This window comes from Phytophthora infestans, genomic scaffold (assembly GCF_000142945.1).
Source record: "Phytophthora infestans T30-4 supercont1.19 genomic scaffold, whole genome shotgun sequence".
NCBI lineage: Eukaryota > Oomycota > Peronosporomycetes > Peronosporales > Peronosporaceae > Phytophthora > Phytophthora infestans.
This window is the reverse complement of record NW_003303740.1, coordinates 711,729-733,312: the sequence shown is the minus strand read 5'-3', so window position 1 is coordinate 733,312 and position 21,584 is coordinate 711,729. Positions and strand designations below refer to the sequence as shown.

Genomic DNA, 21,584 nt, shown 5'->3' with positions numbered 1-21,584 from the left:
CTTGAACTCTTCGGAAGTTACCGAGAGAGCAGATCCCGCCCTACCGACGGGTACACAAGGTGAGGAAAGTTCAGCAGAACACGGATCATCGGGGGACCCCCTCCGTTAGTCGGTGTCTGGGCGCAGTTGGTAAGTTGGATCTGGCAATCTCGCAGATTTTGCTGATCCCGCTACACCACAAATATACGACCCACATTCCCGACATTATCTCCAAACTCGGCCATCCACTTCTTCAATCGTTTTGCGCTCGAACTTGGGCCGTTTCTGTTTTCACGAGCTTTCAGCTTGCTCACGAGGTTGTGAACATCCTGTGGCTTTGGATTACTATCTGAATTGTCTCTGATAAACTTCAGAATACTGGTCTTCTTTGCTCCAGCCTTTCGAAGCTCATTCAACGTCCGTAAGGCACTGTCATCGAGAGCAATCCGGTTGGAAGGATGACTCTTGAATGCATACTCGTTCAGTGAGTGATTGTGCTCGAGCCGGCACTTCGTCACTTTGAGCACAAACGTGTGTTCAGCTTTGTTAATCTCTTGAACGCATACATTCAGCTGAAATAATAGTAACAAAGTTAATGCAAACAGACACGGTTAGTGGCTGAGCTTACACCGGTGATGCACGATTCATCCCAACTGAGCCCGATTATGCCAGATTGGGTTTATTTCGCTACAAACCAAAACCATAGTAATCGCATACCTGTGCTGAGCATCCTTGGGCCCGTGTCTCCTGACGCGGCCGCTTGCTTGTGGCTTGCGATCGGTATGTGCCGTGGTGTGTACACACGTACGTCTTCGCGTACTGATCCCACTCGGCCGGGATTTTAGTCGCCGCGGAGCCCTGAGCATCTATCCTAGCATTCCGTACAGCCACTGAAGTGTTTGTTCTCACTCGAAATATCTAGCAGACAAACAAAACGTGATGAGACGGTATAGACAAACGCAACAGATAACTTAATAATGTACCTGGAGTGACTGCGCTTGGTACAGCGCTAGATAGGCCTCGAAGTCCTTCCACGACTGAAATTGTGTCTCTTGTGGTGGCGAGGCGAGGATAGAAATCTGACCCGGTTTTTCAGTTGCGCTACTGGTGACCGTTTCCGCCTCAGCAGAAGTCGGGCTCGACACTGGCTGCCAGTCACTCACTGAGCCGTCGGAGTCGTTGCTGGCGCTGTCGCTGTCGATACCCTCCAGTGCCAGGGGGCGCTTCTGTGCGCTGCGTGGCCGTGGTGCCATTTTCGTGCGTTTGGAGCCACGCGTTTGCTGGAGGGGGAGGATTTTTTGTGTGGGAGGGGTATACGCAGAGTATACGCTGTACCGAGTTCGGATATGGAAGATATCAGCAAATCCTAGCAAATCCGAAGATAACACAAGATTTGCTACGAGTGGGATGCTCCCAGTCTGGCAAAATACTCACTTCCAATAAAATAAACATGTAAGCTTACCGGTAATTGTAAAAAAAAATGTGCATGTCTTGTCATTTTTTCCTTCTCTTTTCGTCCACATTGAGCCGGATTTCATTGGAGATGGGACCGTAATGCTACGTTTTGTAAGGGTAGATGGGATTGTATTTATAGTCGCACTAAACGGATTCCGCTAATAGCCAATACGTCTTGCTACAAAATGCATGTATCGTCGACGAAGACAAAGTTCGTCACGAACTCCCATCCCGAATGTGACGCGGCGACTAAAGGTTATTGAAAGTGCAGTCATGCAGGCACCACCTGCCTTCCTGGCTCAACCGCGTCTAAACTACGCACTTGCTTGTAACGGTTTGATGCCCCAGATCTTCGCCAAGGTGGACGCCAAGAGCAACCTGTTCGTGAACACTCTTATCACGGGTATCTTCTTCACCCTGGTGGCGTTCATCGTGCCGTTCGTGACGTTGTGGGATATTGTCAACTTCGGTATCTTGATCTCGTTCGTCATGTCCAACTCTTCTCTTATGATGATCCGCATGTCGGAGCAGTCTCCAGACACAGCCCCAAAGTACATTGGCTCTGCAGTGGCCTTGGCACTGATGACGGCTTTCTTCTATCAACAAGGGTACGCCACGCACGACTCGACAGTTTGCCTGGTTATCGCTATCATTTGTCTCGTCGCGACTGTGGCCATCACTATCGTACTGGCCATTAAGTGCCCCCAGTCAGCCAATGACTCGCTTTACTTTTCGGCTCCGCTTGTGCCATTCATCCCGATGACCTGCATCCTCGCCGACTTCTATCTGGTTGCACAGATCCCTAATTTGGGTCTTATCCTCGGTGTTGCCTGGGTGCTGGCTGGTGTTCTCTCGTACTTCGTGTACGGCCAGCAACACGCTGCTAGTCGCAATGGCTGGGCCGAGTTGTTGCAGTATCACTTGCCCAGTATCCACAGCGCCGGCGACGACAGCTACGTCGGCTTGCGTCCTTCACTTAATGAGGTGCGTCCTTCGATGAACTCGATGGTCAAGGACAACTAGGGAGGGATAAGTTGCTTCCCCGTATGATAAAATACTCGGGTGTATTTGTGTTTCTTGCTGTGTGTGGTGTTTTACTTACCATCTTATCAAAAATGAACCTCTGCTGATCTGTTAATCACTACTAGTAGTCGTTCGAAATTGTTTGCTGCCTTTCGCACGTTAATTAGTGGCCGGCATAGCCATCGCCGCTTCTCGCTGCGATATTGGCAATGCGACGCTCAATACGTTCCTGCTGGGCACGACGCGCCTGTGAAATTGCATCCTTGATCAGAGTGGACGACTGGCGATGAGTGTGCGCTAAGTTTTCAGCCGTGCGAGGCGATACGGGAGGTGTTCCATCCAGCTCGTCATAGTTTTCAATCATCATCGGGCGAATCTTCGGTACAGATGCAGGTACCGTCTTCTTCTCAATCACCTCATAGCTTTCATCACTCCCACTGCTGCCTGAACTCTTCTGTGCGGTAAATAAACGTTCTGGTTTCTCTTCTTCTTCATACGTTGGGATTCGAGCAGCCTCCTTTTCTCGCTCCAATAAAGCTTCAGTCTCCTCGTCCGACTCCAGTCTTTCCTCTTCTTCCTCTTCATACAGGAACTCACCCTCGTCAATATTCTTCATAACCGAGTGATTGTCTGCTCCTGCAGCTAGCGCATTGTATTTCCGGTGCAGTCGCTGGAACAATAACTCCTCATTGAGCTCGTACTTCTCCACCAAATCGTCCACGTCGGGCAGCTTCTCCGGGTTGTGCTTCGTGTAAAACGCAATCAGTCGCTTTCTGCAAACACAATCATCAAATTAGCTTTAAAAATATACCAACGAGTCTCTAAGCTACTCACCGGAAACGAGCTTTCGTATCACTTTTGCCTCCAAACAGAATGATGCTCACGATGGTCCCGAAGCAGACCACAGCGCCCACCATGAACACATTCTTCTCCGCCTCTAAGCTCAGCCCAAGCAAGGAATCTTCAGCCAACTGCAGCCCCCACAGAGTGAGCTGAAGCGCCGCTACAACCACGAGCACCCAGAACCAAGAAGGTCGGATGATGGCCAATCCATAGCTCAGCAGCGTCAGCAGACCCCGCAGCACACGCACTGACGCCTCAGCATCTGCGCCATCCAGATCTGACCCGAGCAAAGGCTGCAGAAGCAGCTGCGGATGTACGTAGCACGCTACAGCTGCTGCAAGCACCGCCACCTTCACTCCTGTTCCGAGCATTTTGGGATGATTTTTAAAGTGACGAGACAAATGCATTGAAGCTATTTTTATCCACCGGGGATTGGCCAATAATCTACACTGCATTATTGACTGTGGCAACATGAGTCGGTTGCGGCAGCTGATGGTGCTGAGCCGCGACTTAGCGCGCTCCAAGCAGTTCTATCAAGAAGGGCTGGGTCTAAAGCTGCTACGCTCGTCGGACACATACGCGGAGTTCGACACACAAGCAGGTGTGCCGCTCTGCATCAAACTGGCGCAGAGGTTGGTGGCTGGAGATAGGATTGTTGTGTACATTATAGCTCACTGTTCCCATTGATATGAGATAGCGAGGCTGCGTGCAGTAGCGGGTACTCGCCATTCCTGAACTTCGACATTCCGGACCTAAGCGATGCGGTACCGCGGTTGCTAATGCTGGGCGCGATAATGGACGGCCCGATCAAGTACCCGGCACACGGGAAGGTGAGTTGTCGGTCTTGAAACGACCAAGATAATAAATAACGTTGGATGCATGATATTCACGTCGGTTGTTGCTTCTGCAGGTGGCAGCGCTTCGTTCTCCAGACGGAGTAATGATCGGCTTGTACGAGCCTAACTCATGGGAAAATGTTACTTCAGCGTGATACCGCGTTTCACCCCTTGTGCAATAACCCCTTAGACGTTCTTAGGATTCCCAGAGAATAGGGGGTTAACCGCTCATTCACCGATGTCGTTCCATCCGACATGTACCGTTAGAGCCACGAGGCCAGAAGTACTGTCCCAGTATCCTACGATACTACTGATTGCATGAATGCTTGTTCTGTAGTGTTGGGCCAGAACGAGGTCCGTCGAAAATTTTGTGGCGTGATTTCGCTGCGGTTCTCATTCTTTAATCTTCTCAACAAGCCACAAGTCGACTGGAAAAGCTCATACAGTGGTACAAACGCGGCGCGTACGCGCTACTCTCGCGAATGAACACAAACCTGTCCATCGCCGCCGGTTTTTCGGATGGGTCTGGCTACCCCGCTGCGAAGCAAGCCACTCATTTTTAACAAAGCTTTCTTTTGGAGCACCTTCCAGTGTTAATGCTGGTATGGCTATCCCCGTGCAACCTCATCGGCCAGGCACATTGGGACACTACAAAAGAAACTTCGCTAACGTTCGGCTCTGACCTCTGTCCCTTTACCGCTGGTGGCTGAGACTCCGATGAATAAGTTTTGAAGAAGACGCCCAGGGCTAACATTTCCCCAAGTTAAGGTACCCAAATTTTGATATAGGGCTAAATGATGTAGAAATGGGTTAATTGTGCTGCACAATAATTCTTAAGTACCCATTTATCCGTTCTTATAATATTTGCCTACTTAAGTGCGAAAACTTCGGGAAGGAAGTAACTACCGTAATTCAGTAATACTAATACTTATTAATAGTGCCTTACAGAACTGATACAGCGACGATTCCCACGTCATCGCTCATAGTTTGTTTGGGATAATCTCAGAAAGCTATTGCTGCGAGTACAGCACCAATGCCGAGCGTATTCCGAAAACCTGCACGGGCATTTCGTGGTGCATCTGTAGGACTGGAGGGTTGATTGCGACTGTGAACAACATTGTCGTAAGGTGTGAACGTTAGTCGCACTGGAGAGGAGTTGCTGGCACCATGAAGAGCAGAGCTGACGTCAACAAGTGTAGCCCCGATCATACTTGAGCCGTCCACGGACCTTAGCACCATACCCTTACGCACACCAAGCAATCTTGCTGGCCCGAGCACTTCAGACGCTACGATTGGTGACGGAGGTGGAGAAAAGTCGAGCACGCAGGGAGACTGAACATTTTGCAACAGCTCCATCACTTCCTGGAAGCTCTTCCCTACAACGGACATCTTGTTCACTCTGATGAGCTCCTGTCCCGGTGACACGTCGCAGCGCATGCTGGGCATGTCCTTGACAGCCACGCCACCTTGGGGCAACTCGATGAACGTGAGTCCTAGTCGCTGATCCTTGGACCAAACGAGCCGCGTTGGCCCTTCGTCTTCTACATATTTCGAGTTGGCACGCTGCAGCGTCACGCACAACGCACCTCCAGTATACGTTATCGTCGTCTCCTTTGACTCGGCAGAGCTCTGCAGAGAAGGTGGAGGAGGAGGCAGCTTAGCGTTGAGGCCGCGCATCCGCCGCTTGGTGTTTCGGAAGAAGCGCATCGTCTCAAGACTCGAGTCGCCACGTGAGCTCTAGGCGAGCGTTTGCTAACTGCATGCGCTCCGATGCCTCGCTACAGCCAACGGCGATGCAACGCATCGAACAGCTGAAAGTGGTCAGCTGTATGAAACTGGTTGGGTTTCTTGGAGTTACCAATACTGAGCACTCACTGCAAGCCCTTAACTTCCGCTTTAGTGGTCCTGCTGCAACGCGCGCCTGTCCACAGCGTTGCTTCGCGCAGGTCGACAATACAGACCTATGCGCGACACTTGTTACCGCGCCAACCGCACAAACGGAACATGTCGATACCTGTACATGAATGTTGCACGGTGACCATACCGAGCACTTTGGCGTAAATTAACTTGGCAAATATTATTTGCACGTGCAAATTCGCTAGATGCGACTTTGATTTTCATTGTGGCAAACGCGTCACTTAAATGCAAATAAAACCATCATTCCGACATTCTGGTTTCTCACTGTTTTACCAGTTCTGGCACAACTGAAATCGCTTCCGATCTTGTAGAGCAGCATGGGCAACGCGGCGAGTTGGCTCGCGCAGTGCTTTTACCCGGAAGACCAGGTGTTCTGGGCGGCAGCGCACTACGGCGATGCTCGCATCATTCGCTCGGCTGCGTCGCGCCTCACACCCGAGACGCGCAAGTTTCTGGAGTGGCAAGAGCCCTACACTGGCCGCACTGCGTTGCTTGAAGCTGCAGCCAAGGGCCATGTCGAGTGCGCTCGTCTACTGATTGAGACTGGGGCCAATTGCAATGCGAAGGACCTCAAAATGAATACACCATTGCATCTAGCATGCAAACGAGCACATCCCGAGATGGTTAAGCTTCTACTCGAAGTTCCGGCGGTGAACCCATTCGAGATCAATTTATACATGAAGACACCGCTGGACCTGGCCAGGAGCAGATTCTCGAACGAGGAAGAAGAAAAGGAAGCACAACCGTATGCCAAATGCATCGAAGTGCTGGAAAAGGTTCGAGACTGGATACGTTTCAGCAACTTTTTGGAAGGAATCCTAATTGTGTTTTTTGAAATGATGCAGAAATTCTGTCTGTACAGTGGCTGGCTGTACGTGAAGACCGACAATGTGGTGTCCTTCGTGTCAGGTATTTCGTCGCTTAACTCGTGGACACGTCGCTTGTGCATCGTGTTGGAGCGTGGAGAGCCAGGGGTCCTGGAGCTGGCCCTCTTCAGCATGAAACAAGGAGGTGGAGTGCGCCCAGTGTGCCCAACGTCCGTGATGTTATACAGCGTTGCGTCGGGAATGGAAGCCTCTAATGACCCGAGATGGTTTAGCCGCAAAGACTTTACTTTTATCGTGCGTGGTGATCAGCTCAACAAATGTCACTACAGAGCAAGCTCTGCTCTTCAGACTCCTGTGCACTTTGCTGCAATCAACCAGGCGAGCTTCGATGCATGGAAGGACTTCTTTTTACACCAGCAACAGCAATTAACTGAACGAACCCGGTCGATTACTAATCTCCGTGAACAGTTGAGGCTGCCAGAAGCCATTCACGATAACGTTGCAGGCTGGAATCCCCAATCTTATCACCCGGAACCTTCACCGGCACTGCCAGTATCAGCTCCTGACTGGGATGATTGGGCAGCGAGCGGAAAGCAAGTATCTACCATGCCTGCTGCGAGAGAGCAAGAGACTGCGTCATCAACTTCCGAGCGTAAACCTCCTGTGATTAACTACGGAGATACAGCAGCACACTCGTCCATTGGCGAGTGTGTCATCTGCTTCGACGGGCCTCAGTCAGCGGTGTGCGTGCCCTGTGGCCACAACGCTGTGTGCATGAAGTGTGCAAAAGAGATACTCACGACCTCGGCGGAATGCCCCGTGTGCCGGACACACATCCGTGAGCTAATCAAGCTTTATCGTGTTTAATTCTACCTGACAAACAAGGAATTCTGTAGCAATATCTTCAAAAATAATAAATGTACTTCATATCTCTCCGTGCTGCCTTAGGTTCCTTTAAACACGGTAGAGTCGAATGACTTCTCTCACTTGCTGTCGACACACAGGACAGAGCCGTGTGGTGTCAAGAAGCTCTTGCGCACAGTCCATACAGACGGCATTGTGACCGCACGGGACACAAACTGCTACTTGCGGACCATCGAAGCAGATGACGCATTCGTTCATGTGTTGCGTTACCGTGCTTTGTCCTGGGACGCTCTTGACGGGTGAGCTCAATGCTGTAGGGCGTGGGCCTTGGCCTACCGCTGCCTCATCGTCTCGAATAAGTTGCACAATCTCCACTCCATCTGGCCCCACCACGGTCTCAGAGTTTCCCAATGTTTCTAGCATTGTGTCGGAAGGAGGTGGAGCAGAGGGCGCCGACTGAGTTCTAGAGTGGCGTCGAGATTCTTCAAGCGATAATTGAAGAGCTCGCTCTAAGTCGCGTTGTTCCTGTAATGCCGTTTGAGTACAGCTGGTGCTCTGAGCAGAAGTGGAAGCAGGACGCGCTGGTTGAGCCGGTTGAGCTCCTCCAAACGCAGGGGTAATGGCGCTCACGGGACGATTGACCTAATTAAGATGATCAAATTAGAGTCACATTCATCGTCACTTTTTCAGGGCAGTAGACGTACTCGTAGACTTGTTAAAAATGTCTTCCACGCGACGAGTTCGCCCTGATTCGTGGCAGCGAAATCTATCGACTGGACTGCCGACGCACGACTCGTATCCTGCTTCTTAGAGACCTTCAGTGATAGTCGAAAATCCTTTCGATGTAGCCATGTGGAAGTGTCATTCAGCTGAATGCCATCGTTCGTTCTGTACAAAAGCTCAGAGCTGGACACGATTTTAATTATTGGCACGCCGCACATTATTTTTTATCCACAATAACATATCGAAGCGTTTATCATACCTTGGTACCGGCGGACGTCTCTCTCCAGGTTTCATTGGAAATAAATCGATCTCAACGACGTCTGGAGTTGCAGTTCGTAGCACCATCGCATACCTGGATAACAATTTACATTAAAATCTTTATCGCTCTTCAGCAATCTTTTCCCTACCTTTTCTTCCAAGAATCCAGACCAGAAATGCCTGAAGCAATTGACAAAAAGTTGTCCGCCCTTTCATACAGCCAGCCCGAGTACAGGCATAGTTTCTGTCGATAATCATAAGTGCACAACGAGATCAGACTCTGCCAACGACGATACCATAATTCTATAGCTACTCACCTTCTCGATGTGCTCCACACACTGAATATACGTGAGCCCCCGTCCGTCCGACACTCTGTATGCTTGACGAGCGATGTCCAGCGCTGTTTGCGCCTTGGTTGACGTCTTGGCGAAATAGTCCACCGCCGGTGTCTCCAATAGAAGCCGCACCACCTCGCTCTTCCCACATGCTGTGGCGATATGTAGCGGTGTGTTGCCCTGAGAGTCCCGCGCGTTACAGTCTACGCCGTATGCGAGCAGATCATGTACACAGTGTAGATGACCTTGCGAGCAAGCGTTGGCCAAAGGCGAGTAGCCGTACACAGGGTCCCGCCACTCGGAGTAGAAGCGCGTCTCGGGCGTCAGACGCGCTAGACCCTCGCTCAGGGCCGCCAGGTCACCGCTCTTGGCCGCGACCCACAGCGCCTGCTCCTCTGGGCATAGTGACTGTGACAGCCAACTCGTCGCATTACCCATGATCAAGGCGAATGAAGAAATGTTTAAGATAGAAAAGCGTCAGCTGCGAAAGATGATTTTCTTGTTTCTCTGATCTCTTGAAACCCTGTATAATTTTATAGTACCGGTAGTACAATTTTATTGAACAGGAATGTTTGTAATATCCATTGGCAAAAGGTCGGTGCTTTCTGGCAGAGCGAACACTTCGTCGATGACTTCATCCCTGTTGAAGTAATCGATCTTTAGCGTCGTACCCTGCAACACGACGTACTGCAGGTTCGGGCAGGTGACGCTGGTAGTGTTTCGCATTAGTTGGTCACAGCCTCGGAGGTTTAGTCGTCGAAGAGATGACGAGCGGATGTACAAGTGCGTGAGGTTCTTGAGGAACGACAAGTCCAGGTCGACCATGCGCTCGAGGTCCAGCAACACATACTGCAGATTGTCGTTTCGTGAGAGGTCGAGGTATTCCAGCAGCTTTGATGTGACGTGCACACGGCAAAGCTTCGGACATCCGCTGAGGTCTAGTCGACGCAGAGCGGGGAGATCCCCTGGGTCCACCAATACCTGCTCCAGCTGCGAACAGCTAGCAAAACTCAAATCTTCTAACGCAGGAGACTTTGGTAACATGTTCTTGATGAGAGATCGTGCCTGAAGCGCGGTGAGGCTTCGTGATGACAGCGAAAGCTTCTTGAGTTGCGGCAACTTCGTGTCTGCATGAAATCTGGTCACGGGGCAGTGCTCGATGGCCAAAATCTCGAGATTCGGCGCGATAATTGCGTGTTCTTGCACCTGGTAGCATTGGCGTATAGTGACATTAATGAGCTTTTCAGCCAGGAGGTGAATGTACAATCCGCTGATACAGTTCACTCTGATCAGCACCAGCTTTCGCAACTTCTTGCTTCTTTTCAGCCACGGCATAAGCGACTTCATCGTCGGCGTTTCATGTAGAATTACATCCTGCACTCGCAGACACCACACGTGAGAGAAAACTCTGGATAGTTGATCCATCGACTTAGAACTGTTGATGTTGCTGGCCGTGAGCTCCCATGTGTGTCGTGGTATACCAGTGTAGAAGCTACGGTTTACTGCACGCATTGAGCATAGCTCGAAGCAGGTGAGCCACGAGCTCAAGTGGCTCAGCACGGCAGGCGATTCGAGCGACATGACCTAACTTGATTTGTAAAACAAAAATATTTCGAAAAATAAAAGACCCTCACTCACTTTCAAAAATTACATCTTCTTTTGTTAAAATTTAAAGTCTTGAGATTTTTTAAGGAGATTTTATCAAAGTATAATTTTGATTCAGGGGATGTTTCTATTCGTCTTTAATTCAAATGTGCGCAAATTAGCCAGTCAAAATAGTCTTTCAGTGGTTGCATCGAATTTTTGACTGGCCGGCATGAACAGCGACAGCGAGGGTGATGAGGAGCAGTTGGTACTGTCTGGCGCCGCACTGGCAGCTTTGCAGGAGTTTGCGATCGAGCGCGGTATCGCTGTCGAAGATGAGTCGTCGGACGTGCGTCTGGACATCCAGAAAGCACTGGACATTGAGCCCAAAGAGGATTCATTCGAGTTCAAATTTGGCAAAAATGGTGACGAGGAGGACGCTGAGATCACTATCCGACTCAATGGACTTCGCCGCGATATCGGACAGACACTGCAGTCGACTGGGCTTACCCTCTGGCGTGCTGGCGACTTTCTGAGCGAGTACATGTACCAGGACCGCGGCCGGTTCGCCGGCAAGTCCATCATCGAGCTGGGAAGCGGTCTTGGTCTCATCGGTATCTTAGCGTCGTACCTCACGGACAAGAAAGTGGTGATCACCGACGGTGACGACGACACTATTGATCTTCTAGTCGCCAACTGCAAACTCAATGGTGTGGGCGATCGTGTCGAGTGTCGAAAGCTGCTGTGGGGCGTCGATCTGCACCAGATCGAAGACAAGTTCGATGTTGTCTTGGGTGCTGACATCATTTACGAGCAGGAGCACGTGGTTTCACTCTTTAAAACGGCGAAATACTTGCTCAAACCAGGTCGTCGAAGTGTGGGAAACGGAGGCAAAGCCGCGTCGGAGTTTTTATTGGCGTACACGAAGCGTAATGTTTCCATTGATTACGTTCTGGACACTGCCAAAGGCTTTGGCTTCGAGTGGGAAGAGCCCACGAATGATGAAGGAATCTATACCTTTAGATTAGTATAAACTTGCTTGCGATTATAGCTTCACGTAGAGTTGTGAGTTTCTCGAGCTGAAGATGAATATTTCTCGCTGAATTCGTGCAGGATACGACGCTGTTTGGGGTGTAAACTCACGTGCGGTCGCTTGCTTTTCACAAACTCCAAGGCTTCATCCAGTTTCATCTCGCGATACTGAACGAGGAAAGCCACCACCACCACGGTACTTCGACCGCGTCCAGCTTTGCAATGCACGTACGTCGTGTTGTGCTCCACATCGACCTGCTGGTAAACAAATCTCACACACCTATGCATTGTTAGTCGCCAGTGCCAATACAAATTTTACATTAACCAACCTCTCGATTGTGTCCAATGTCGGTGGAGAGAAGTCTCCTGTCGAGCCAAAACACTGGGCGACTTGAGCCTTTTCCCACTCAGCTGCAGCGTTTGCCGTGATAAGTTGTCGCTCTTTTCAAGAAATTAGTTTTCTGTCACGTACCTGGAGACACTGGAGTCGAGAAGAAGTTCGGTAGAAGCTCCACTGGCTGGTTCATGGTCACGATGGCTTTAACGCCTTCGCCGTGCACCAACTGCATCCACCCGTAGACACAGTGAAGTCCTGACGAAATAATTACCCGGTAGTAACTACGCAGTGTACCTGGTCCAAGTGGTTCTTGTTTTGCAGCGGTAGAGCGCCGAGAATCAATCTCGGCTCAATGTGGCTCCACCATGGGCGTCGCTGTTCGTCCCGCAACGCCAGATTGTATAGCAGCGAGACATGGAAGACCTGTCCAGCTATCAGTCAGTGATAACAGCGCAGTGGAGATGCTGTAAACTTACGACGCCGCGATTGCGCTGGGCCGTTTCAACATCCGATGAGGTTGTCATGACTTTTTGACTTCTTTTGGGATGTGTCATATTATGAAGCCATTTACTGTAGTACTACAAATAGCTGAAAAGTGAAGCCAGCAACCACACTACTCGGTGTTTTATATGCCATAAAAACAATCATGGGTCCAGCTCACGTCCCTTTGCCGAGCCCCGACAATGGTCGTACTTCCGCTCAAGCAGACGCTGAGGCGTTGACCACTTTAAAGCGAACGCTGCTGGTAGTAGCTCTTGAAACTCCGTACGCTTATTAACCGAATAACGGGTGCTTCGCAGTAACTTAATCTTTTCTGGTTCCTTGCTTGCCAGGCCTCGCTTTCGTAGTGACCTCGACGTGGTCGTCATTCAGCAACATCTCGCAAGTCTTGGAGTGTTTTCTTGCGTTTCATCGCAGATTTTGCAATGTACGTGTCGATTTACGACCCCCTTCATTGATGTTGCCACTGTATTCTATCTCACATTTGTCGCTCACTTTAGACTTGGCAACAGAGTGCACACTTAGTGTCAGTGTTACTCTTTTCGCTGCGTCGATTAAGTTCTTACTAACATCTATGACTCTGCGCTTGTAGCGCATTCCTGATGGAGAAGTACTATTCTACCAGGTATCTCGACACCTAAACTTACGTCTGGCGTTGCTGTTATAGTACTTCTGAAGTGTCATGTAACTTCGCGAGTGACCATTTCTTTTTTTTTACAGGAAGATGCAGTTGACGATCACTCCCACGCGTACATAATTGTACGTGCCCATCATTCGCGTTAGAGAGCTATTCACTCACACTGATGCGCGATCGTCGCAGCTCGAAGGCTCGCTCTGTGGTTTCTTTAACAAAACTTTTAGTCAAAGACACAGCAGAGAGAATTTTCGATCCTGGAACAGCAAAATGAGCAACGCGAAAGGCGTGGCTATCGACTTTGGCGAGCTTCAAGTTACCTACGGCAAAGGCGGTAGGTGCTTTGAAAAACCGCGACCATGATGACGATCATGATAGCACTAACGAAACACTGACCCCCCCCCTCAGCCATTTGTGGAATCGACGACTTCTACTCAAGTCCGCCAGCGCGTGGCCGACAGCATCAAAAACCTTTCTGCCGCTACAGAAGTGTGGTAAGTTGATAGCTTAGTTCTTGAATGCTTTGAGTTATATGTAACTCTTCACCTTCTAGCATAGTCAAGAATCTACGACCGTCATTCTTTTAGCAAAGGTGCTATCCGACTACCTTTTGAACATGCGCTGCCGATCATATTGCTCACATTTTGTGTGCTACGAATAGGACACATTGGATCGTGTATCGGAACTATTCGGTTTTGTATTTGAAAAGGGTGTCCTCACCTCAGTGAAGGTCCAGAAGATCTACACTACCTCCTTGTAACTACATGTAGTTAACTTATCTTTTGCTGTTCTTGTAGGAAACCACACGTACAGATGTTTCACATTTAGTGATCTTCTCGTTGCTATCAGATACGGCAAGGAAGACTTTGCTTCAAACTGCATCTACCCGACAACTTGAAGCTGGCGAAGTTTTGTTCTCCTCGGATGCAGACAAAGACTCGAGCATGACTGGCCTCGCTATTGTCCGCAACGGCCGTCTAGATATCTATTGTGCGGAATGTGGTGATACTCTGGAAAGCAACGCAAGCTCCAATCAACCGAAGACTTCAAGCTTGGCGATGCCCAAAGCTCCCCTTGCGTCGCTAGCCCGCGGTCATACATTTGGTGACCAAATGGTGGCACTGGGTCACTCACATATTTGGGTCTCAAACCCACGTCGTCGCAGTCAAACAAAAGTACGATTCAAGGTCGTCGCAGGTGACTCGTCCACTGAAATCCTCTGGATACCTCGGGATCAGTATGAGCAGCTCGTCCGAGAAGATCAACTTCGAATATCGTACAATCCGATTCTCGGAATGGCATATGCTCCATCGTCACCAAACGCCCTGACTTCGGCTATTGAGAATCGGAATATCTTCCAGACCACGCGACATCTACTCACTGATACAACGCTGTCAAAGTTTTTCTTTCAATTTCCGCCACTTGTGATCGAACGTCTCTGTCACCGCATGGATATTCGTCATTACGAGTCCAAGAGCGTACTGAAGGAACCTGGCGGACCCATTGACCGCGTGTTTATTGTAGTAACGGGAGCTCTGCACACTCAATATTGTCGCGAGAAAGAAAGCGAGAAAGCAACGAAAAAGACACTTCATCACCAGGGGACTGCACGACTTATATCCGTCGGCCAAGCTGTGCAATTCCTACCGGGCGATGCGTTTGGAGTACGTGAACTGATGAAGCGATGTCTGACTTGCGAGGCTGCTGTGTATGTGGATGCTGGAACTACGTTACTCTCGATTACCCGGTCAGTCTTTGAGCGGTGGGTTCTTCCTATGCGCCACAACGTCATTGTGAAAGCCGGTAGTATTCTAAAGACTTTCGTATGGAGCTGTTCGTCACCTCCAACAAGTCCACGACGCTCGTATGTTAACAACTACGCGTCAGCCAAGTTGAATCGACGTCAGTCTGGACCATCAGTGTTCTTATCTAAAGTTGTGGGACCTGACAGAAGTAAAGAACGCCGTCTTGATGAAGCAGCAATGTTCCTGAAGCGGTTCGGACTCTTCCCAACTGTCCCACGCTTTCTACTTGCTCAAATGTTAACACATGCTACGCTGGTGTGCAAGACTGCGGGGGAAGAAATATACCGGGAAGGAGATTCTCAACAAGCACTAGTAGTCTTGTTATCCGGATTTGTGTCGTTCTACAGTCTCGAGAACATGTCGGCGGTAGTCGACATGTTCCAGAAGCACCCGTTTTGTATGTACTCCACGTTTTCAGGCAGTACCATGAACCCAGAAGACTTTGTGGTTGAAAAAGGAGCTGACGAAAGTGCCAATTTTATTCCTTCCGCAGCATTGAAACATCGTGCAGCAATGCAAGGTGTCCACATCCAGACACTCCCACCTCGGAACGCGTTCCGAACCGGGGTGCTTCAGGAAGGAACCGTGTGTCCCGCTACTGTTCTAGCCCAAACCGATTGTGAGTATCTTCAATTCGACGAGAACGTGTACGCTCGATTGTTGGAAGAGCATCTTCCAGCGGTAGATATGAGCGACTACAACAAACCTTCTCCTCCATCAAAGACCGCAGCAATGTCCTCTTCATCACCACGCGATGTGCAGATTCCAAAGCACTTGTCAAGTCAAAAACCAGCCACAGATCATCGTCCGGGGACCATTCCATCTTGGTTATTGTCGTTCCTCGAGGCAGCTCCAATCCCGTGGCTACCACCTTCGGAAGCTAAGAAGAAACTCCTGTTGCGCTCGATGCATCACGTGCATCTTGCACCTGGTCAACGACTGATCCAGTGTAACGAGACAGTTCAGCAAGTTGTGCTTGTTGTGCAAGGCAGACTTGCTGCGTATGTTCGCGAGAATCAAGAGGTAATCTCCATTCTGAACGCGAGTCAGCGCTCCGTTCAAAGTGCCGCCTTGGAGCGAAGTGTTACCAGCAACTACTCCACTACATCTCAGCAACTGTACCAAGACCGATCTGGCGTCGGAACCGTAAACCGCAGAGCTCTTCAACGTAAAATCGCTCGAATTGCAGAGACCGAAACCTCAGACGAGAACTCCAAGGCCAATCTTGCAATTGCCAACTCTCGCTTCACTGACTTCGTATTGCACGCAGCCAAAGAGGCACAATCCCAAAAAGCAGGCAGTATCAGTACGGATAGCTCCCAGCAAGAACCGCACGCTCCGAAAGATCCCCCAGGCACTCGAAGATCGCTTCACTCCATGGTGAACAAAGTAAACGTCAAGCGCAAGAATGACGATCAGAGTTTCAACACCTCGACGAAGGAAAGTACCAAAGCTCTTTTCATGTTTTTCTTGGGTCCGGGAGATATCTTCGGGGAGGAGATCTCGTCTCCAATTGGTATTTTTCGAAGTGCACACGATATCTACGCAGATACCACAACCACTGGCAGTGCTGATGCAACAGAGACCAGCTCTAGTCGCTCTTTAGTTGGGACACAAATACTCTGTCTGGATCGGTATGTGCTGCATTCAATTCTTGCCAAAACAGAAGAAGATGCAGCAAACGAACTTTCATCGAATGCTAAAGCCAAGTGGCAAGTCGCGAGTAAGAAACTTTTCAAACGAGCTTCACACTCAGCGATTGAAGAACCGGGCGAGTTTATCCGGATCAAGAAGCCGCCCAAGCTGTTTGACTTCTTCAAGAACATTCTGAACCAACGACGCTTTCTGACGATGGGGACTATCGCTCATTTCCCACTACTACGGGACTTGACAGAGGACGCTCGGCGTGAGTTGTGCTTGAATGCCCGCTTTGAGGCGCTGGACCGGTACACAGATGCGTATAAAGGTAATGGGGGTGGCAATGAGACAGGTCATCGCTTCTTCCTGCTCTTAAGTGGCCGTATCAATCTCGTTGCTAGTGGTCCTAGTAGTAATACCGTCGTACCCCAGACTGTGAACTCGGTTCCCGACTTTAATCTGCGTGAGATTGTGGCGGGCGAAGGCTTCGGAGAGTTTGAGATTTTGATACCAGAGGCGCCAAGATACGTCGCTGCGATCGCAGCAGAACCTACCAAGCTATTGTCGATTCCAGCCGAGATGTTTATAAAGCACTGGCCGTGTAAACACGAAGCTCGAGGGAATATTGAGTATCTACGTACACGAATCCCATCCTTCAGCTCACTGGACCTGGAGAGAATCGCGTATCTGTATCACAGCTTTTCATTCCAGTCACATGTTCGAGGAACTTGTGAGTTTTTTTAGTCAGAATGGTTTATTTTTTTCTTAAATGATTCGCACTCCTTACAGGTATATTTCAGCATCAAGACAGTAATCGAACGTCAGGTTCAGTCGCGGAGGTATATCTGATCAAAGAAGGCACCTGCTGTGTTCGTCAAAGTGTCACGTTGGCTAGCAGTTCGGGCACAGGCGCTGGCTACGACCCGTGTGATGATGAACGACAAACTCCTCGTGCTAAGACCATCAAAGTCGTGGCTACTATAGCTGATGTGAGCGCTGGGCATATTTTTTGGATGGACGCCGATCACTTCCCGATTACTGTAATTTCAACCTCGGCATCCGCAACAATAGCTAGCATTTCCATTGACAAGTTAAAAGCGATTGTGTCTCGAGGTATGTTATCCAGTCTCGAGGATCTGAACTATCAGCTGAAGGAACTATACGTCCAGCAGTATGAATTGGCTAAAAGAGCCACTGCGACTGTGATGAATGAGAAGTTGGCATTACAAACCCGAAGACAAGAGCCAATTCAACGACTTCCAGCTATTCAGTCTCGTGTCGCTCAAAACACGACACAGTCCTGTGGTTACGATGAGAGAAATCTAGCTCGTGATGCTCCATGTGAACTCATTGAAAATGTGAATGCTGAGTGTGATACGCAACATCGGATTGAGCGCTACGACATCTCGAACGAGTTGTTGGCCCCTTACTTGGTAGGATCATTCGTGGACAATAGTGAAGATCAATGCTTGAAGAATTTTGCATCACAGCACGATGGAAACAACACTACGGACCTCACAGACGAACAATCGTACCTCAAGAACATCGGCAACGCCTCCAGGGAGGGGAGAAGACGCAGAATATCACGTTTGTCTGTGAATATTGACGAAGTGATAAGCTTTATCCAAGATGGATTCATTTCGTACGAAGTCGACGTCAGGGAACGAGTTCACGCGTTGATATGCATGGTTGGGTCGCCAATGCGAGCGATGCGGCTTGAGCCTTCGCGTATCGCAGTCAACAGCTTGGGGAAATACGTTGCAGATTGTCCGTCTCCATTCGCCAAGCACAGGGAATCGTATCAGAGGCAGAATGTGCAGCTAGAACAGTCACCAAGATTTCAAGTCAATCGGCCTAAACGCAAACCGGCGAGGACGCCACGCTCACGCCCACAATTGCCGCGTCCTGTAGACACTACTACACGCCAAGAATTGACTCGAAAGCAAGGGTTCCTGACATCACTACGCGTTAGAAGTACCGCCGCAGACTTTCGAAACTTACTCGCCGTTATTCTTCCTCGAATGCATCAAGGGCGTCGCTTCTTCTACGCTCTCGTTGACAATGAACTACGCGAATACGCTGACACAATCTCCCTCAACAATCTCGCTCAAACCGCGTGTCTTCGTCGATACAGTCTATGCAACTCTCGTCGACCCTGCTCAGTAATTGACGTTCCTGTTACTTCCGGAGAGGCCGAGACATTGCTGCGTCAAAGTTTCTTACTAAGAGTCGACGACTTGATGCAGCTTCTGTGTACTGCTCCCAGTTCGATTGACAAGCAAAAGTGGATGATAGAGCTCACCCAGGCGGCTGCACTCGGCTCGGTTTCGATCAACGTCCAGTCCACTCGACCAGCTATCGCTGCCACTCCACCTACCAATCCATCAGCACTAGCAGCAGTCATTGATGCATTTAAAGGCCGTCGAAGACCCACAACAATCGACCGCAAACGCTCGTCCATTGTCGTGCCCAAGCCCAAGCCTGACGACACGCTGCAAGTCGAATATCGCATCAGTTGAATGAAGAAGTAACGAATTGTCGCTCGTATCTCAGCGACGTTTTTTTTTATCAGGTCTGCACTATCACAGTCCGTTAAGGTTTCAATGCATCTACTTGAGCTCCACAGTGGGGTACCACTGTTTAAGAGTCTCCACCAGCTCCCGGAAACTGTCGTCCACTACCTGGTTGACGAGGATAGCGTCGAACACTCCCGGCTGCTGGCCATAAGCCAGTTCACCCGCGGCGTTCTTGACACGCAGCTGGATTTTGTCCTCCGTCTCGGTGGCACGTCCACGCAGACGCTTCTCTAGCTCCTCCATGGAGGGTGGGGCGATGAAGAGGTATTTCGCAGGGATACCTGACTTCTTAACCTGCTGCACGCCCTGGATATCGATGTCCAAGATGCAGATTTTGCCCTTCTCCTGCACGTCCTGCACGGCGCGTTTACTGGTGCCATACACATTGCCATGAACCTCAGCGTGTTCCAGGAAGAGACCAGCCTCGATTTCCTTAAGCACCTTATCCTTGGCAGTGAAATGGTAGGCCACGCCGTCCACCTCGCCCTCACGCGGACCTCGGGTCGTGTGACTCACAGAAAAGCCGAAAGTGTTGGGAAATTTCTCCAGCAGTAGGTTGATGAGCGTTCCCTTGCCCACACCTGACGGTCCAGCGATCACAATAGGCTCCAACTCCGTGTGCGGCGGCTTGAAAGCTGAAAAGTGTTCAGCTGCGAACGCCACGACGTCCTGGGGCTTCTCAAGTAGCAGCGCTGACATGAAGCCGCTCAACAGCGTCTTAATCTCCGGGTGCTCATCCACATAAGCCGTGTGCTCCTTCTTCAGCGCCTCCTTGCGCTCATTGAGCAGCGACAGCTCCTCGAACGAGAGCGACTCCAGCGCCTTGGTCTCCTGCTCCACGCTCATGATCTCGTGCGTCACAAGTAGCGGCTGTATCCGGAAAACGATGTGGACCACGTTGAGAATGATTAACCGGATGGCTACAGGCATCTTCAAGTGTATGTTGCACTATAACCCTCACAATTTCAACTTGCTACCGCTTCTAAAGCTACTGCAGCACACTCGCGTTAGCAGATAAATTCACTTCTTCGTCCTGTGCAGGCGCGTCGTACTGAGGTGCACCATGCTGCTGCGAGTATTGAGGAGCTGCTGCCGCCCCGAAGGCGGGAGGCTGGTGTGCCACGGGAGGCGCTGGCGCAGCGGGGGCTGTGTTGGCGTTATCGTCAGCTCCACCAGCTAGCTTGGGGTTGAAGATCTTGAATTGAGGTGGGCCACGCGTTGCAACACCGGCGTTGGGAGGCGCGTATCCAGGGTACCCGCCAGTTGACGACGTCCGTGGCTGGTTTGCATACGAGGAGGCATACGGGTTCGCGCCAGGAGCAGGCGGAGCAGCAGCCGCGACGTTTTCTGCTACACCGCTGTCAGCTGAAGCAGGCGCCGATGGCACCATCACGGACGGAGGAGGAGCTGTCACCTTTATCTCACGCTTGTTGCCGAACTTAGCAGTCAACTCCTCGTTGCCCACACTTGAGCCGAAGCCGTCCGCCTGGATGGGACGGTAGTCCTTGGGACGAGCGAATCGCGACGGCCCGCCACGGGGGATCGCACTGTGCGTAGCAGCAGCGTATAAGTTGTTCTGCGGTGTCTGCTGCTGAGGCATACCCATAGGAGGACCCTGCGCCGCCGTGTAGTCTCCACTGAGCGGGGGCGGCGCAATGACCGGTCGAGGCGCCATCGGGTCCATGGAGGGAGTGATTCCCGGTGGCAGCATTGTGGCAGCTTGAGACGGGTCTTCATGCCGAAACTGCAGGGGCAATAAGTACTGGCGGATGTTGTCTCCCTTGGCGATGTCGTATGGCGTACGGCCACTACGGTTGCGTAACGCCGGATTGGCACCGTGGTTCACAAGATACTTGACCGCTTCGTCGCGACTTTGCGCTGCCGCGTAATGAAGTGGTGAGTTTTGGCGTGGACACAAGGCATTGACGTCCACGTTGCGAGTCAGCAGAAGTTCAATGAAGTCTACGCGACCATAGTACGCCGCCGTGTGAATAGGGAGGTTGCCCGCGTCGTTCTTGGCGTTCGGATCGATATTAAGCTCATCCAGCATGTGCACGAACTTATCATGCAGCCCCTGCTCGATGGCAGAATGGAACTCCTGCTCGGGCGTGAGCGTGGGTGCCAGCAGCTCACCCAGATTCTTCACGTTGAGCTTCTCAGCGAAATAGCCGAACATGCTTGTCTCTCGAAAGTTATTAGGTGCTTGGTATTCACTGTACAGAGATCTGAAGCTGCTCCACGCAGAGAAGAGATGTGCAGAAGAAGAAGAAGAAGAACTACCGCCTACTCACCTGAAGGCAGCCTACGTACGTGCGTGGAGTCGTGTGAGCTAAACTTTGGCCACGTGCACCAGTGTGGTACACTTGAGTTGTGTGGTACACTCAATGTGTCCATGTTGTAGTCGCAGTGGAATGTTC

The 21,584-nt window shown here is 50.5% G+C and overlaps 12 protein-coding genes across 12 annotated transcripts; 5 read left to right on the top strand and 7 right to left on the bottom strand.

Annotated features, from left to right (window-relative positions):
• Window positions 1-1,923: 1,923 nt before the first annotated feature.
• Window positions 1,924-2,457, top strand: PITG_11024 (uncharacterized protein; the record flags this gene model as incomplete). The annotated part of the gene is made up of 1 exon (XM_002901767.1): window positions 1,924-2,457. One exon carries the CDS (start codon window positions 1,924-1,926, stop codon window positions 2,455-2,457), a length of 534 nt encoding a protein of 177 aa, XP_002901813.1.
• A 428-nt stretch (window positions 2,458-2,885) lies between these two features.
• PITG_11023 (uncharacterized protein) lies at window positions 2,886-3,671 on the bottom strand (the record flags this gene model as incomplete). The annotated part of the gene is made up of 3 exons (XM_002901766.1): window positions 2,886-2,931; window positions 3,015-3,230; window positions 3,292-3,671. The coding sequence occupies 3 exons, from the start codon at window positions 3,669-3,671 to the stop codon at window positions 2,886-2,888; spliced, it is 642 nt and encodes a 213-aa protein (XP_002901812.1).
• Window positions 3,672-3,763: 92 nt separating this feature from the next.
• Window positions 3,764-4,532, top strand: PITG_11022 (uncharacterized protein; the record flags this gene model as incomplete). The annotated part of the gene is made up of 3 exons (XM_002901765.1): window positions 3,764-3,932; window positions 3,998-4,130; window positions 4,211-4,532. The coding sequence occupies 3 exons, from the start codon at window positions 3,772-3,774 to the stop codon at window positions 4,289-4,291; spliced, it is 375 nt and encodes a 124-aa protein (XP_002901811.1).
• Window positions 4,533-5,146: 614 nt separating this feature from the next.
• On the bottom strand, window positions 5,147-5,867 carry PITG_11021 (uncharacterized protein; the record flags this gene model as incomplete). Its single annotated transcript, XM_002901764.1, has 2 exons — window positions 5,147-5,241; window positions 5,378-5,867. The coding sequence occupies 2 exons, from the start codon at window positions 5,841-5,843 to the stop codon at window positions 5,147-5,149; spliced, it is 561 nt and encodes a 186-aa protein (XP_002901810.1).
• A 503-nt stretch (window positions 5,868-6,370) lies between these two features.
• PITG_11020 (uncharacterized protein) lies at window positions 6,371-7,747 on the top strand (the record flags this gene model as incomplete). Its single annotated transcript, XM_002901763.1, has 3 exons — window positions 6,371-6,829; window positions 6,899-7,432; window positions 7,505-7,747. The coding sequence occupies 3 exons, from the start codon at window positions 6,371-6,373 to the stop codon at window positions 7,745-7,747; spliced, it is 1,236 nt and encodes a 411-aa protein (XP_002901809.1).
• An 87-nt stretch (window positions 7,748-7,834) lies between these two features.
• On the bottom strand, window positions 7,835-9,498 carry PITG_11019 (uncharacterized protein; the record flags this gene model as incomplete). Its single annotated transcript, XM_002901762.1, has 5 exons — window positions 7,835-8,343; window positions 8,445-8,650; window positions 8,727-8,819; window positions 8,875-8,969; window positions 9,043-9,498. 5 exons carry the CDS (start codon window positions 9,496-9,498, stop codon window positions 7,835-7,837), a joined length of 1,359 nt encoding a protein of 452 aa, XP_002901808.1.
• Window positions 9,499-9,615: 117 nt separating this feature from the next.
• PITG_11018 (uncharacterized protein) lies at window positions 9,616-10,641 on the bottom strand (the record flags this gene model as incomplete). Its single annotated transcript, XM_002901761.1, has 1 exon — window positions 9,616-10,641. One exon carries the CDS (start codon window positions 10,639-10,641, stop codon window positions 9,616-9,618), a length of 1,026 nt encoding a protein of 341 aa, XP_002901807.1.
• A 199-nt stretch (window positions 10,642-10,840) lies between these two features.
• Window positions 10,841-11,677, top strand: PITG_11017 (uncharacterized protein; the record flags this gene model as incomplete). Its single annotated transcript, XM_002901760.1, has 1 exon — window positions 10,841-11,677. One exon carries the CDS (start codon window positions 10,877-10,879, stop codon window positions 11,675-11,677), a length of 801 nt encoding a protein of 266 aa, XP_002901806.1.
• Window positions 11,678-11,697: 20 nt separating this feature from the next.
• On the bottom strand, window positions 11,698-12,310 carry PITG_11016 (uncharacterized protein; the record flags this gene model as incomplete). Its single annotated transcript, XM_002901759.1, has 3 exons — window positions 11,698-11,956; window positions 12,006-12,087; window positions 12,149-12,310. The coding sequence occupies 3 exons, from the start codon at window positions 12,243-12,245 to the stop codon at window positions 11,698-11,700; spliced, it is 438 nt and encodes a 145-aa protein (XP_002901805.1).
• Window positions 12,311-18,276: 5,966 nt separating this feature from the next.
• Window positions 18,277-19,110, top strand: PITG_22927 (uncharacterized protein; the record flags this gene model as incomplete). The annotated part of the gene is made up of 2 exons (XM_002901758.1): window positions 18,277-18,405; window positions 18,535-19,110. The coding sequence occupies 2 exons, from the start codon at window positions 18,277-18,279 to the stop codon at window positions 19,108-19,110; spliced, it is 705 nt and encodes a 234-aa protein (XP_002901804.1).
• Window positions 19,111-19,133: 23 nt separating this feature from the next.
• On the bottom strand, window positions 19,134-20,013 carry PITG_11013 (guanylate kinase; the record flags this gene model as incomplete). The annotated part of the gene is made up of 1 exon (XM_002901757.1): window positions 19,134-20,013. One exon carries the CDS (start codon window positions 20,011-20,013, stop codon window positions 19,201-19,203), a length of 813 nt encoding a protein of 270 aa, XP_002901803.1.
• A 142-nt stretch (window positions 20,014-20,155) lies between these two features.
• On the bottom strand, window positions 20,156-21,492 carry PITG_11012 (uncharacterized protein; the record flags this gene model as incomplete). Its single annotated transcript, XM_002901756.1, has 1 exon — window positions 20,156-21,492. One exon carries the CDS (start codon window positions 21,341-21,343, stop codon window positions 20,156-20,158), a length of 1,188 nt encoding a protein of 395 aa, XP_002901802.1.
• Window positions 21,493-21,584: the final 92 nt, after the last annotated feature.